Source organism: Prinia subflava, chromosome 6, assembly GCF_021018805.1.
Source record: "Prinia subflava isolate CZ2003 ecotype Zambia chromosome 6, Cam_Psub_1.2, whole genome shotgun sequence".
Taxonomy (NCBI): Eukaryota; Metazoa; Chordata; class Aves; order Passeriformes; family Cisticolidae; genus Prinia; species Prinia subflava.
Genome location: NC_086252.1, coordinates 25,242,337 through 25,255,868, shown reverse-complemented (window position 1 = coordinate 25,255,868; position 13,532 = coordinate 25,242,337). Strand labels below are relative to the sequence as shown.

Below are 13,532 nucleotides of genomic sequence, written 5' to 3'. Positions count from 1 at the left end.
TATTTCCTGTGTAAGGAAAGGCCTAATGAAGGCCGTATGGAAGGTATCAGACTCCATACTATGGTCTATTGTCTTCCTGGAACCCATCTAATTTCTTCATATCATTAAAATATATTCATTTTTTTTAGTATAATATTGTATCTTCATAGTAAAGTGAAACATCATCCAAAGTAGAGATGTTCTCCTTATAATATTAAGCTTTTTTATTTAAACCTTTCTCAACTACAGAAGCTCTTGAGGAGAAGCTGGACCACTGAATTCCACAGGTTAATTCAACTGTAAAGAAACAAACTTCCTCACCTAGCTACAACTCCATCCTCCCTGGATCGTCTTGGTCATCCTATCAGACAGCAAAATATCTTATTGGCCTTCCCCCTGTGAAGCCATTCAAAGACACTCAGTTCCTATAATATAAAGATGGCAAATAAGCAACCTGCATTCTTGGGAACTTTGTCATGAACCAGTGGAAGAGAACAACCATCACGTCATCCTCTGTGTGCCCAGTAGCAGGATGAGGTCTAAAAAAGCAACTGATGGACGTCTGTGACTCACAGAGCTTGTGCCATCAGCCAAGAGATGGCCAATGCCATGGGACACTACCTGAGACGGTGACTTTGGGATGCTTGCCCCAGGTGCTTCCAAAGTGGACGGTTCCAGCTCATGGTTGACAGTCTTGGTCTCAGGGCTGGTGATGGGAGATCCATCTGGTGGAGGCGAGGGGCTTTTATTTGCTTTCGCTGGGGTGCTGTCACTGAAGGAAGTGGAGAGAGAAAGGGGGAGAGAGGGGGAGAGAGAGGGGAAGAAAAAGAGAGAGAAGTCTGAGCCAGGCCTAGGCGGAGTTGTGCTAGCCAGCACAGATCAGTGGCCTCCATTATATCTTTGCTTCACTGCCCAGATACACAATGAAGACATTTGGAGCTTCTGAGAAGCATCTTTGCTGAGTCACTCGCAGTCCAACACACTGCAGCAGCATTACTTTGCAGCAGGCTACTCACTAAATGCCTACAGAATTTATATACTTGCCTCAAACACAGAAAAACAGAAACAAAACAACCAGGCATCCTTAATTTTGCTAGATTTTGACGTAAGTGCCTGACGTTAAGTTACAGTCTTTAATACTGGGGAACCAGATGAGGAAAGGAGTTCAGTGCTGCACATTTAATTTTAAATTCCACAGACAAGAATTTTTCTGTGTAGTTGTTTTTGGACATCTGCATGAGTAATGACTAATAGATTCACAAACCTGAACTAAGGCTGCAATCACAGAATATCTTATTCCTTGATGTAGTATGAACTGACTAAGATAGTAGAGAAGCAAAGTAGCTAGAGGTTTCACAGACCATTCCAGACAGCAAAATAATGGAGAGGTTCTGGCTGCTAATAGAGATTTCTCTATTATGAAAGGTCTCCCTAGTTGGACTTTATTCCAAGACTGTTTCTGACACACAGTTAAGAGGGATTCTTCAAGGAATTAAGATGCAAGAAGCATATGCCAATGGCACTTGTTGGCTCACAGCTTGGGCAGATTTGGGCAGATTTTTCAAAGGAATGGCAAGAGGCATATGCCCTTCCCTACAGGCATGCCCTGGCTAGGTGTCAAATCTTTGCTTCAAAACACAGAATCATGAGAGATTTGGTAAAAAAGTTGGTTACCAGAGAATTTCAAGAGGGAAAATTCACTGCTGGGGGATATTTTAGTAGAAGTGGTTACAGTTTGGGAAAAATCATACACAGATGAAAATATATCACAGCATATTTAAAAGGGTTGTGCAACCTTATCAACAGCAAGCGATATTTGACTCCAGTTATAAAGTCACAGTTCCTGTGAAATTCAAGGCCTTGAGAGAAGCTGAAAGAAACAGATCCTTTCCTACAACTTGAGACACTAGATCCTGGCATAGAGCCAGCACTAACGCAAGGTAGATCTGATTCTGCAGGGAGATCAAGTAATTTATTACTTTGCTCCGTCTCAAGAGAGCCCAGAGCCTCAAAAATGTACATCCACTCACACTTGGATGCCTGAGTTGTGGTGGTCACTGGCCAACATGCATGATGGCCTCATTCCTAAACACTTGTTTGCAAGTGGGGCATAGCAAGGGGAAGAAGGGATAGCAAGGCATTTCAACAAACCTCCTCTTACAAGCAAGCATCTCACCCTGCTCAGCATTCCAACTTTCAAGCTCCCCATCGCATTCCCTCTTCATTCACTTCACCCTCACCCATTCCCAACTTTCTTCCCCCATATCCATACCCCACACACACAGTTCCCCACAAAGCACTTTTTCTCAGGTCCACATGCAGGTTGGATATTTCTGACACTGATGCCAACAACACACCAACATGATGCAACAAACCCAGAGACATTCTCTGCCAGCAGCTCTCAACCAGGGACACACACACCAAGGGAGAAAGAGGCACATGAAGAAGGAAAAGGGAAGAGGAGAGACTAAAGAACATGTATGCCAACCCTGCAGCTCTTTAGTCTGACTGAACAGTGTCCTTCCTCAGAAGTTTCCAGAAATCACTTCAATACATGGGTTCTGTAAAGAATTCTGCAAAATTTACAAAGTTCTGCTACAAATTAAAAGTAGTAATGGTTGGAGGGTGAAGATAAAGTCCTGGTCTAAACAGGAGTCATCAGGAAATATCAAAAAACATCCTCTAATGCTAGAGTTGGGGGGAAAAAGTACATGTTACCTCACTTGGAGTTGCAAGCACTTTGGAGAAGATGGGGGACCCAGTGATCTACATCTACAGTGCCAAATGCCCAGACTACACTGGGAATACTGGGACTACTGACAGTCAGCTGGCCTACCAAGACATGGGTAGACTTTTCCTTCTAGGGACTTGAAAAGGCCAGTTCTCCCAGTAAGAAAGAAGTTCAGGCTTATTTTCTGAAGGCCATGGAACAGTTTTGGAGTGACTTATTTCCAGTGCCTGGCAGTGACTTAATTTGGAGATATATTGGTAAAAGACTCCCATGTGAGTCAGCCCCTGCAGGATGAGGGGAAGAATTGGGCAGTGAGGGCCCCACACTAAAGCCTTCATTAAGTCACTACTATTTACAGCTTGTTTGATGTGTTGGCCAGTCCCCCCAGGAAAATGCCAGTGCTAATTTTGGCCGAGCCTTTTTCAGCCCCCTGAGCGGCACCTTCATTCCTGCACTTGTTGCTTTGCAACTTTGCTGAATTTAGCCAGTGCAACCAGCGTCAAGTGAGATGGGCACCAGGATCCTCTGTCCTTCACACGCCCCCAGGGAGCACACACTGCCCACACAGAGCAAAGCCCTGTCTCCAGCTAACTGCTTGCTCCAGGAAACACAGGAAAAACCAAGAGTGCAGGGACTCTACCTACTGACCAAACAGGAGCACCACAGTAGAAGCAAGCCAAAACAACAAGGTCATTGCTCTTTTTCCTTCCCATGAGCAAATGGGAAGTGATGCCAATTCCAGGAATATCAGGCAAGGAAGGGAAAGGGGTGTCAACTTTCTTCTGCAGAGAGCTAGGTCTAAAGCAGCTGAAGGGAAAGTCAAAATCCCCCAGCCTCTTTTAGTGCTGCTGAGCTTCCAGACACTCCATGGTGCTGCCTCATTTGCTCTGGAAGGGTAGAGTAACATTTGCAGACAAGTCTGCCTTGCACTTGTAAGAATCCTACATCAGAGGATAAAACCTACTTTCCAATATGTTAAAAACAGATCAGTCATGTCCTGCCAAGTTCTCAAGTTAAAAAAAGAAAAAAAAAGGTTGGCATCTCAGTTAAGGCTCATACCGGGCCTTTTAATTATTTTTTTACCACCAGAGCATGCTGGAGTATTATTTAGAAATTAAAAAAAAAACTAAAGGAGTGGATGGGAGAAAAAGAAAAAAGAACCTACATCCCCAAACATATGCTGGCACAAATGTACATTCTTGCTGCAGATCAAAGACTGACCAAGTTCCAGATCCTCCTTCTCTGCACCAGGGATTGCACATTTCTCTGTGACCCCAGCAGCTGCTCTGACAGCAGAAACCCTCAGCAGAGCCCAGGTCAGGGACCTTAACTGTTGGGGCAGCTGGACTTTACCAAGGCAGAGCAGGAGCCCATTGTGAGTGGAGCTCATCAAGGGGAGATTTACTAGCTCTCCTTCTCTTGTATAATCCATCCACTCTCAGTGACTGGAAATGTTAGACATCCTGCCTGGTACAGATACAACACCAGTCCAGCCAAAACCAGAGACAGATATCCAGAGAAGTGCTCCAGTGAATTCTCCTTTTCCTACAGAAGAAAACCCCAGAATAGTAACAACACAATATACTGCTTTAATACTTGCATTTGAAGACATAAATATCTAAGTTTGCCCATCAGCTTCCTTGTGAAATTACCACTCTTCACTCTCCAACCTCCCACTTTACAAAGTATACATAGCAGAAGAGAAAGGCTGCATGACTTGTCCCAGTCAGCAGGAAACCAGATCAGGAAAAACAAGGATCCCAATCCACCAGTACTTTCTTTTATTGCTGGCAGGACACCATCTTGATGATTATAATTTTTTTTCCTTCCTGTAAGGATCCCATGGAGGGAGTACCAACACAAAAAGTAAGAAAAACAAAAATTAGAGGACTTTTCCGTGTCATTATGCAGCAGTTCCCACTTTGTTCCAGAACATGTTCTTGTCAGAGTCCTTGACCTAGGGTAACTCCAGGGATTGTAGCAATCCAGTTAATCAATGCTATCACTGTTTTGAAGGCAAGATGCAGACATTAGTCTTTCTACAAGACAAGAGGCTTCCTTTTCCTCCAGCCCTGCACAAAATTTTAAATGGATGGAGCAGCATAGTGAGGATCCTCAAGAACAGAGCAAGTAAGGAGCAAAGCTGGAAGTATCCTTCTCCCACCTCATCATCCTCCCAATTGCAATAGGTAGATAGGATAGGACTTCTGAGTGTGAAAGACCTGACTACTGATCCTCCCTGGCCAGGCAGGGGATGAGAATGCAGCATTTCAGACCTGTTCAAAAGGACAAACCCACTAGGTAAAACTAGAAGCTGTTAAACACCAAAACTGATTATATTTCCCATGGAAAACCCAGCACTGCATTTTCCATCACACAAAAACAACTGGACAGACAATGCCTGAGTTTTCACACTGCCTTCTTAGGTAAGAAAAGAAGCAAGGATTCAAACCAGGCACACAAGCAGTTAATGGGATTATCCAGACACAGAGAGATCTCAGCAGGACCCAGCAGGCCACGAACACATCATATCATGCAAAGGACCCCTCTCCCACCACAGGGTTAACACGTGCCAGGCTGTTAGAGTCCAGCAACAGCCCCTCCAGTCTTAGGAACTAAACCAAACATGTATCGAAATGCTGCTCTCCATACCGGTACCTGCTCATCTTTTTCCTCAGCCTGGCGAACAGTTTAGTTTTCTTTCTGTTGAGGATGGCACGCAAATCATTTCAGTTACAGGATGGAACAGTCAAACCAGGGAGGAAATGTTAAGCTTCCAAGCACCCATTTGGTTGGTGCCACAAAACTCGCTGTAATTAAGATGACAGGATCTCCTCTCTCTCTCACACACACACGAATACACACATACACACTTCCCCTCATTACTAGAAAGCTATGGCAAGGTTTGGAAAAAGTAGAAGAAGGTTCTTTATGCCTGTCAAAGATAGATATATATATATAAACAAACTAGAACTTTCCCTGCACTTTGGAATATGGGGCCAGTGTGTAAATGGAGAAGAAGAAACAGGAAACTGTACAGACCACTAGAGTACTGTAAATGTCCTTTCACAGCTCCTCAGTCTTCCCTGTGAATATTGTTGCAAAAGAAACAAGCTCCCCATTCTTCTTTTCTTATGCAGGCTGTGCAGTCTTATACATGGAAGCTAATCAGCAGCTTTCCTACCACGTCTTTTTCCAGTTTGCCCAATCATACAAGGTAATCCCACAGATCTCCTTGGTCTTTGAGGCATCTGAGCCCTGAACATTCCAACTCTTTCAGAGGCAAATCCCAAACATCCATCTGAGGATCCCAGAAATACACCAGCTGTTCTGAGCTACTGTGTTACACTGCCAGCACCAGATACATCAGCCACAGCAGTATTTCTGCAGGGCCTTACATGAATGCCACAATGATGTGCACAGATAATTGCCTCTCTTCTCACACCTCCTCATTCATTTCCTGCCATTGTATCAATCTCCAATCCCCTTCCAGTAAAAAGGGTTAGGGAAGCATCTGCTCCTACTGCAGACCACAATAAACCATCAGATGAGTGAGGGCTATTTCCTCCTGCTCACTCTCACCCCAGCCCACAGTGAGGCCAGATGTGCAGCAGACACAGAAGTGCCTCACAGCATTTCCTGGTCACTGCAAAACCACCCTGGCAAATCTTTGCTATATCCCCCTACAACACCCTGCTCCACTGTGCTCAGGAGGAAGAGAGCTGCTCTGGGACAGGTCTGGCATCTCAGCTGAGATGCAGTGGGTGGGGGATGAAGCAGCAGCACCTAGACTGCTGCCCACACAGGGACCCCTGTATGCACCCAGCTTTGGGTTCTAGGGCCATGTGGTCTCCCAGCCACCGAAGGGCACAGAACTGCAGCTGAGACACCTGTTACAGCCCCAGAGGAAACCAGCAGTTTGGGAGGGGCAGAAACTGTACAGAGATGGGACAGGAATTGTAAAAACATGTAATCTGTTCATTGAAAGCTCTTTAAGGCCAGAAACTTTCTCCCACAACAGGAATGAATATCTCTAGGCCAGGTGGTCACTACTGCCTACCATCAGCTCCTCGAGCAATAGAGAAAGGAAGAAAAAGGAGCTGGGCAAAGCAAGAACTACAGCCTTCATCTGTCCTGTTACCTCATCCTCCTTCAAGGACCCTGGAGGATACTGCTAACAGAGAACACAGCCCATGGCAACAAGAGGATGGGCACCACAGCCTCCTCACAAGGCTTACAGTCTGATTGGGTTGTAATGATCAACAGACACCACATGCTAACTTGGGAAGAACACATTATTTTCACAACTATTCCAATCAACATTCCAACTAGCACCACTGAAATCCACTGCCAGCAATCCAGAATTCAGAGGCCAAATTCAACCTAAAGTTCCTCTTTCTTTAGAGCTGACAAACACCACACTGGAAGAAGTGCTGGGAGAAGACATGCAAGTCATCTATGCATGACTGCAACAGGTTAAACTGGGAGGAGACACAAGGGAGAAGGGAGCTCTCAACAGCTGATCTACCCCCTCTAAACCAATGCACTCAGACCACAGCTTGCCCTTATTTCACACTGACTTCACCACCTCCCTCCATCAACACACCAGCTGAGGACCTGGGCCGTGCTCCTGCTCACCCAGCACATGGGATTAGCAGCAGCTGCAAGACAGAGCCCAACACTATTTCACCACTCGTGCACTTGGAGGGGAGCCAGTCAGCCTAATCCAGAGCCCAACCTCTCCCTCCCTTCTCAGTGCTAGGGAATGTGCAGACTTGCACTTAAACATACAGGACAGGACCCAGCTGAGGAAAGAAAGCTGAAGTCCAGAGGACACTCACTCCTTGCACACACAGAATGAAAGTGCTCTGAGTTCAGGAGGCCTCCTATTAGTGATGCTGCAACTGCTTCCACAACAAACAGGAAGGAGAAACACACTTCAGCTGGGTACACAGATGGGCATAAGGCAAAGTAGTGATTCCAAGTTTGAGATGGGTAAAGAAGGGGCTGGGGAAATGGGCTCTTGGTGCTCAAGCTGACAAGCTGCAGGTACATGGTGGGAGCTTTTGAGGGAAAGAACAGGACAGGTGCTGGGCAACTGGACCCAGAAGGAAGGGCAGCTCAGCAGCTGGAATTAGACTTTGAAAGGAAAGCTAAGAGTCAGTTGCCTCAATATCAGCACCTAGTGAAAGTTTAGGCCTAGGGTACCAGATGCTATCCTAGAAAGGCAAGAGGTATGGCATTGTGTCACCCAGTGCCAAGGGCAAAATTTGGCACAGCTCTAGGAAGTCTCAAGAGGGCACTGGCATGTGGGCAAATCACTTGCAACTGACAGCTTGGTGGTTTCAATACCCCTGGGTAGATAGAGATATCCCTGTCCCACCTCCCCTGCTGAGGGAAAGACACCACCCACAGTTACTGACCTGGGTTGTGCTTTAACAGGGAAGGCATTGCCTGAGTACTGCTTGTCTAGACCCAGCAGGACATCATGAAGGTTTTGGTTCAACTGCAAAATACAAAAACAAAAGACAGAAAAAGAATGAGAAAAGAGCTCGGATGCCAGAAGAGAGCCTGAGCTGACCAAACACAGGCTTGTGGCAGGACATGCACAGTTCCTCAGCTACCCCAAGAGATAGCAACCCTAAATCTGTTTCCATTTCTCTGTGGGGTATGCAGTGCTACAGCACTTGAGCTGTCAACGAGCTGCTGGCCTCTCTGGGAATGTTCTGTCTTCCTTGCAGATCGCCCTCTTTGCTTCCCTATCACCTGAGCCACCAGTGTGCTGCTAGGTACCACTGCAGAAGCAGGCTGGTTGTTTACCTAAGATCTGTGTTCTATAACTGGAACTTCACTCTGGGTTTGTAGCCAAAAGCTGTTTCTCAGGCCTGCTTACCAAAGCCTGGGTTATGGCTATTTCAATTGTGCAGCCAAAGGCAGCTGACATTCAGGTGAACAACCCTTAACTTCCCCAGCTGCCTGGGCCATCTAGGCTTGGGCAGAATCTGGATGTCTTTGCAAAAATGCAGTATTAGGGGTTAAACTCTCCCTGGCACCAATAGTCACTGCAGACACTCCTATTCTGAAACAGCCAATCCAGAAACAAGACAAGACGCCAGATTTATCACTGGTAGGAGGAGGGATCCCATGAAATCAAGGTTGGAGGCACTGCAGATGCAACACCAGCAATTAATTGGATGCTGTAGCAGTAATAAGAAACAGATGGTTCTTGTGGAACAAAGCAAAAGCCCTGCCCTCATACAAAATTCCTCCAGAAAGAAAAAATCCTGACAAGAAAAAACATACAAGAAGAGAATTCTTGTCCGACAAGCATCTTCCCCATGTTTTGTTGAATGTAAGTTAACAGCAGCAAACTAGTAATTATAACAATCCTCCCTATTCTTAACACTTAGTTCATCCCTCAGTGGAGAAGAGCAGGCTATTAACTGGGAAAGACCCCATAAAACATCAGCAGGGCTCGAAATTGATGCATTACTGCAAGGCAGAGGGCCCCAGACTGCTGGGAATTGAAGGACTATAATGTTTCCTGTTGCTTAGTGGCTGTTGTGTTGACAGGATGACATTAGGGAGCAAAGGGAATGTAAGGGTTTTCCAGCTGGGCTCTCAGTCCCGCCTCAGGATTAGTGCAACATTTACATTTTCAAGCAGCATACAGACCTAAGGAATTCAGGATTTCTCTAGCTCTTAACTGAAAGAACAAGAACAAATTTGTAAATGACAGTGGCAATGTCATTGCCACAGACTGGTCCTGAAGTCTCCTCTGAGTGCTGCCACACACAGCACCAGGATCTGGCTTGCCAACACTGCTCTCTGCTGTGATTCCCAGCTCAAGGCACACTGGTAGCACATACAAGGCCCATGCTAAGTACTTTAATGCCTTCTTTTGGGTGGGTCATAGGGCAGGGAAGAGGCTGAAGCAGAGAGGTACTGTGGGGGAGAGCCTTTTTGAGGGACTGGAGTGAGGCATGTCTCAATCTCAAGCCAACCCGCAGACTCCTTGCTGGTTTTAACCCCACACCTGGGTACAATGAGGGTACACAGCAACTGGGCAGCAGAGGGGGAGGAAAAGAGACACCATGCTTAGCCTGACCAGGTTATAGGTTACAGATCCACCTAGATGAACTAAGAAACGCAGCAAGAGCTAGGTCTGAGAGTGGCTTCCCTTTCCTCTGTGGAGCTGCAAACGAGTGCTGTCAAATGACATGAACTCCCCACTGCTGCCTTGGCCCTGTGGTCTCTTCCCTGTGCTCCATCCCTTTACATTACTATGTCAGACTACCTTTGTCCCAAGTGGCTCAGAAAAAAAACTAAGGGTTTGTCCAACCCTTAGTTTGAACTAAGGGTTTTGTCCTATTATGCTCCAACATAGGGCCATTTTCTCCAGCTGTTTTTTAGCTTGAAGTTTTGGAGAGGAGGGGTTGTTTGGTTGGTTTATTCTTTGGTTTTGTTTGTTTGCTGGATCTTGGGTTTTATTTCTCTTTTATTAACAATGAAGAGACAGTAAGTAGGATAAGTTGTTAGTTGCCTTACCTTGCTCATTTCTTTATGGAAGTTCTCTTCCAGGCCAGCTATACTCTGGAATGTGTTGACATAGAAACCAACACGACTGCCAAATGGAAAACAAGACAGAAGAACATAATGGACACAATGCTCTCTCAAAACCTTTCAATCCTGCCCCTCCTGCTACCTCCCACCCACCATTCCCATGCAAAATCAACTCTTTCAGATAGGGTACACATGAGAAGAGAGGGTGGCAAGGAAATGGAAGGATGGAGCAAAGGACAGGCATAAGACAAACATGTTCAGGAGAAGAAGAGACCAAGTAGAACAGGATCTGAATTTATGCTGGCTAAAGGGAGAGGGAGGTATAGGGTGGGGAGGAAAAAGGAAAGAAAAAATACAAAAGAAGGTCAAAAAAAAAAAAAAAAGCACCAGCAGTAGGAAGATGGAAAGAAAAAAGGATAGAGGCTGTGGCTGTGATGCAGACAGTGCTGGAAGAGCTGGGGGAATTAGCAGGGGAACAGATATTAATTCATCCAGAAGTCCCTTAGCACCAGGGAATCAAAAAAGCATGAACTGTTTGCTTCAGGGGCAGAAAGAGTAAGAAAGCAAAGGATAGCACAGAGAGCAACAGGGAAGCAGAAGGATCAGCTGGATAGCAGGAGCCTGTGAAAAACCAGCAGCTGTCTGTCACCAGCCTGCCAGCTGCCAACAGAGAGTGCTCTAACAGCACCCAGGTGAGCAGCAGCAACAGGAGGGAGAGGCTGTCGGGGCCAGCAGCCTCATGGCTCTGCACAGGGAACCACCCAGATACCTGTGTCCCTCCAGCTCCTTCCCCAGCCAGGCCTGCACTCAGGCTGGGCAGAAAGGGGAGGGAACGCAAACATCAGCACTTTGCTTTCCCACCCTGCTGCTGCCCACTTTCTAAATCCTCACAGAACAGCACTGTCAACCTGGATATGACACCTGCATTTAAAAATAAGAAGCTGGGACATTGCTAGGAAGATTTTGCCAGTTTTCCACTATGTTATCCCCATAAATCAGCTTCTGCTGCCCTACAGTTCCTCCCCAAACTAGATCTTGGTCTTTGTTTCATGTCCCTTTTCATCAACACAGTCACTGTGGTATGGCAAACCCATGGTCTCTCAAGTCGTTCAAGGAAGTTGAGCAGAGTTGGTAAGAGCAAAGGGATTAAGCAGACAAAGCAGAGAAATACAGTTTCTCTCTGTGGTAAAACCATGTTTTTCAGGAAAATCCATGAAGTAAAGCACAAGAGAGAACCTGTGGCTGGGGGGAATCCTAGGACAGATGGAAACAATCCAGAAAAAAAAAGAGCAGACACCCAGCCTAGGCTAACAAGAATTGTAATCCAAGAGCTTGGATATTCATTTCCTTTCAACAAGCCCTTGGGAAAACTTCCAGCACTCACCTATTCCATAGTGAAGGCAGTTCCTCCTGCAGATCAACATTCATCTCTTCAAACACCTTCTGAGCCTTTACTAACTCTTCTTCAGCCTTAGTAACAGAGAAGGGAGATTGTCAGCTCCAGCACAGACAAGTACCCTGCAGAGCTGGAACAACTGTGACTCTTTCGACTTCTTTGAGAGACCAGGCAAAATTCTGGCATGAGGTAAGCAGCATTCCAAATGAGTCTCCCAGGAACCAGGGTTGCGCCATAGGTGACCCTTCAGGCTGAATGTGTTCCTCTCAGGTTCTCTCAATGGATTTCCCCATTTATACACGCAGCAAATAATTCAAACAACCACTAATGTGTTTCAAGTTTCCATTCAAGATTTCCCTGAATGGAGTTGTCAGGCAGTTCAGCCTCCAGCTTGGTTACACATGAAGGTAATAGGGGCCTCTGTCTCATGCCAGATCTCAGAAGGAGTTGAAATCCATCCCAAATGGCACTAGAGAAGAATCCTCCCTCATGGGGACTCTCTGCTGAGGTAAGGTCATGCCAAAGCCCCGTCTCTTATGAGGAAGAGAGGAGGTCTGCATCCTTGGCTGATACAGCTCCCCCACAAAGCTGACTGGAGAAGCAAGGAAGGGTATGCAAAGCAGGAGTGGTGCCACAGAGGCCAGGCTGCAGGGCTGCAGGGCACCTCCTGGTTTCAGTGGTCTCACACAAGTGCAATCCCCGGCTGGCTGTCAGCCCCAACACCAAAACAGATCTCCTTCTCCCAGATGAGAATTTAAATTTGATCTCTTCATTGGATCTAGACACTGACAGATCCCAAAACTGATGGATGAATTCTGCCAGGTTTCAGCGACAAACAGGATGCTCCTGGTTTCTGTTGCTGACAGCAGACACGAACAACAAGCAAATGCCCTTTTCTACATCTGTCCTAGGTGACCTCTTTCTCTTTTCAGTGCCCTAACCTAAAGTTTTCTAATTAAAATGTTTCTATCCTGTAATCTATAGCAGCACAGCATTCTGCATGCAGTAGGATGTAGAATGGAAAAATCCCTGCATGAGCAACTTGGAAGGTCAGCAAGTGCCTATATACATGACAACAGCAGGAATTTTACAACACCACAGGCCTCTGCAGAGAGCCCACAAGCTATGGAAGCTGGATCTCCCTACCAGCCTGCAGTCAGATTCCTACACCTTCTATGAAATCAAATTTTATCTTCTTTGTGTCAGCTTAATTTAAGAAATCCAGCTTAGTGCTCCTTAGTGACAGTTATATACAACAACAGGAAGGATGGGAGAAAGGGCTTAAAAATATCTTACAGTTCAGAATCCTGTTCCTCACAGGAATCACTCTGTATTATACAGGGTAGGATTCTTTCACTCTCCATTTCTCCCTGACACAAGAGCAAACCACAGGAGCTCCTAATTTCCAGCTAGCTTCACCTGTCAAAGGGTTGCTCATTGCTGCCAGAGGCAAGGCTAAGGCTCTGCACTCAAGACAGGAAAAAGTTTCCCCTATAAAAAGACACATCCGGGAGGTATTCAGAAATTAAGAAGATCTGGTGAGGAACAGGCAAGGGGAGAAGGGGGTCATGATGCTTCCACCCAGAAACCCCTGTTTCGCTGCTACACTCACTGAAAAACTCAACATTTCAAGAAGACTTGCACAAAACAAATGAAAAAGTGTTTTGAACAGAGTCACAATTTATGCTGGATGAGAGACAATGACCACAAAGACTCACTCTGCCTTAAAACACCTTTATGATCAAATTCTAATGCAACCATTTTAAAGGCAGTAAAAAAACAAAAAAACAAACCAAACAAGTCCACCCTCTGGCTTTACCTTATTCTAACTTCCAAACTATACTGGAACCAGAATCAACTCAG

General features: G+C 45.9%; 1 protein-coding gene across 7 annotated transcripts in view; it reads right to left on the bottom strand.

Moving 5' to 3' along the window:
* Positions 1-13,532, bottom strand: part of BIN1 (bridging integrator 1) — a 91,037-nt gene that overhangs the window by 22,519 nt on the left and 54,986 nt on the right. For all 7 annotated transcript variants that reach the window (XM_063400818.1, XM_063400819.1, XM_063400820.1 and 4 more), the window contains 4 exons: positions 11,658-11,743; positions 10,259-10,334; positions 8,134-8,216; positions 601-751 (listed from right to left, as the gene is read on the bottom strand). In XM_063400818.1, coding sequence (XP_063256888.1) covers positions 601-751; positions 8,134-8,216; positions 10,259-10,334; positions 11,658-11,743 — 396 coding nt within the window. The remainder of the gene's footprint in view (positions 1-600; positions 752-8,133; positions 8,217-10,258; positions 10,335-11,657; positions 11,744-13,532) is intronic.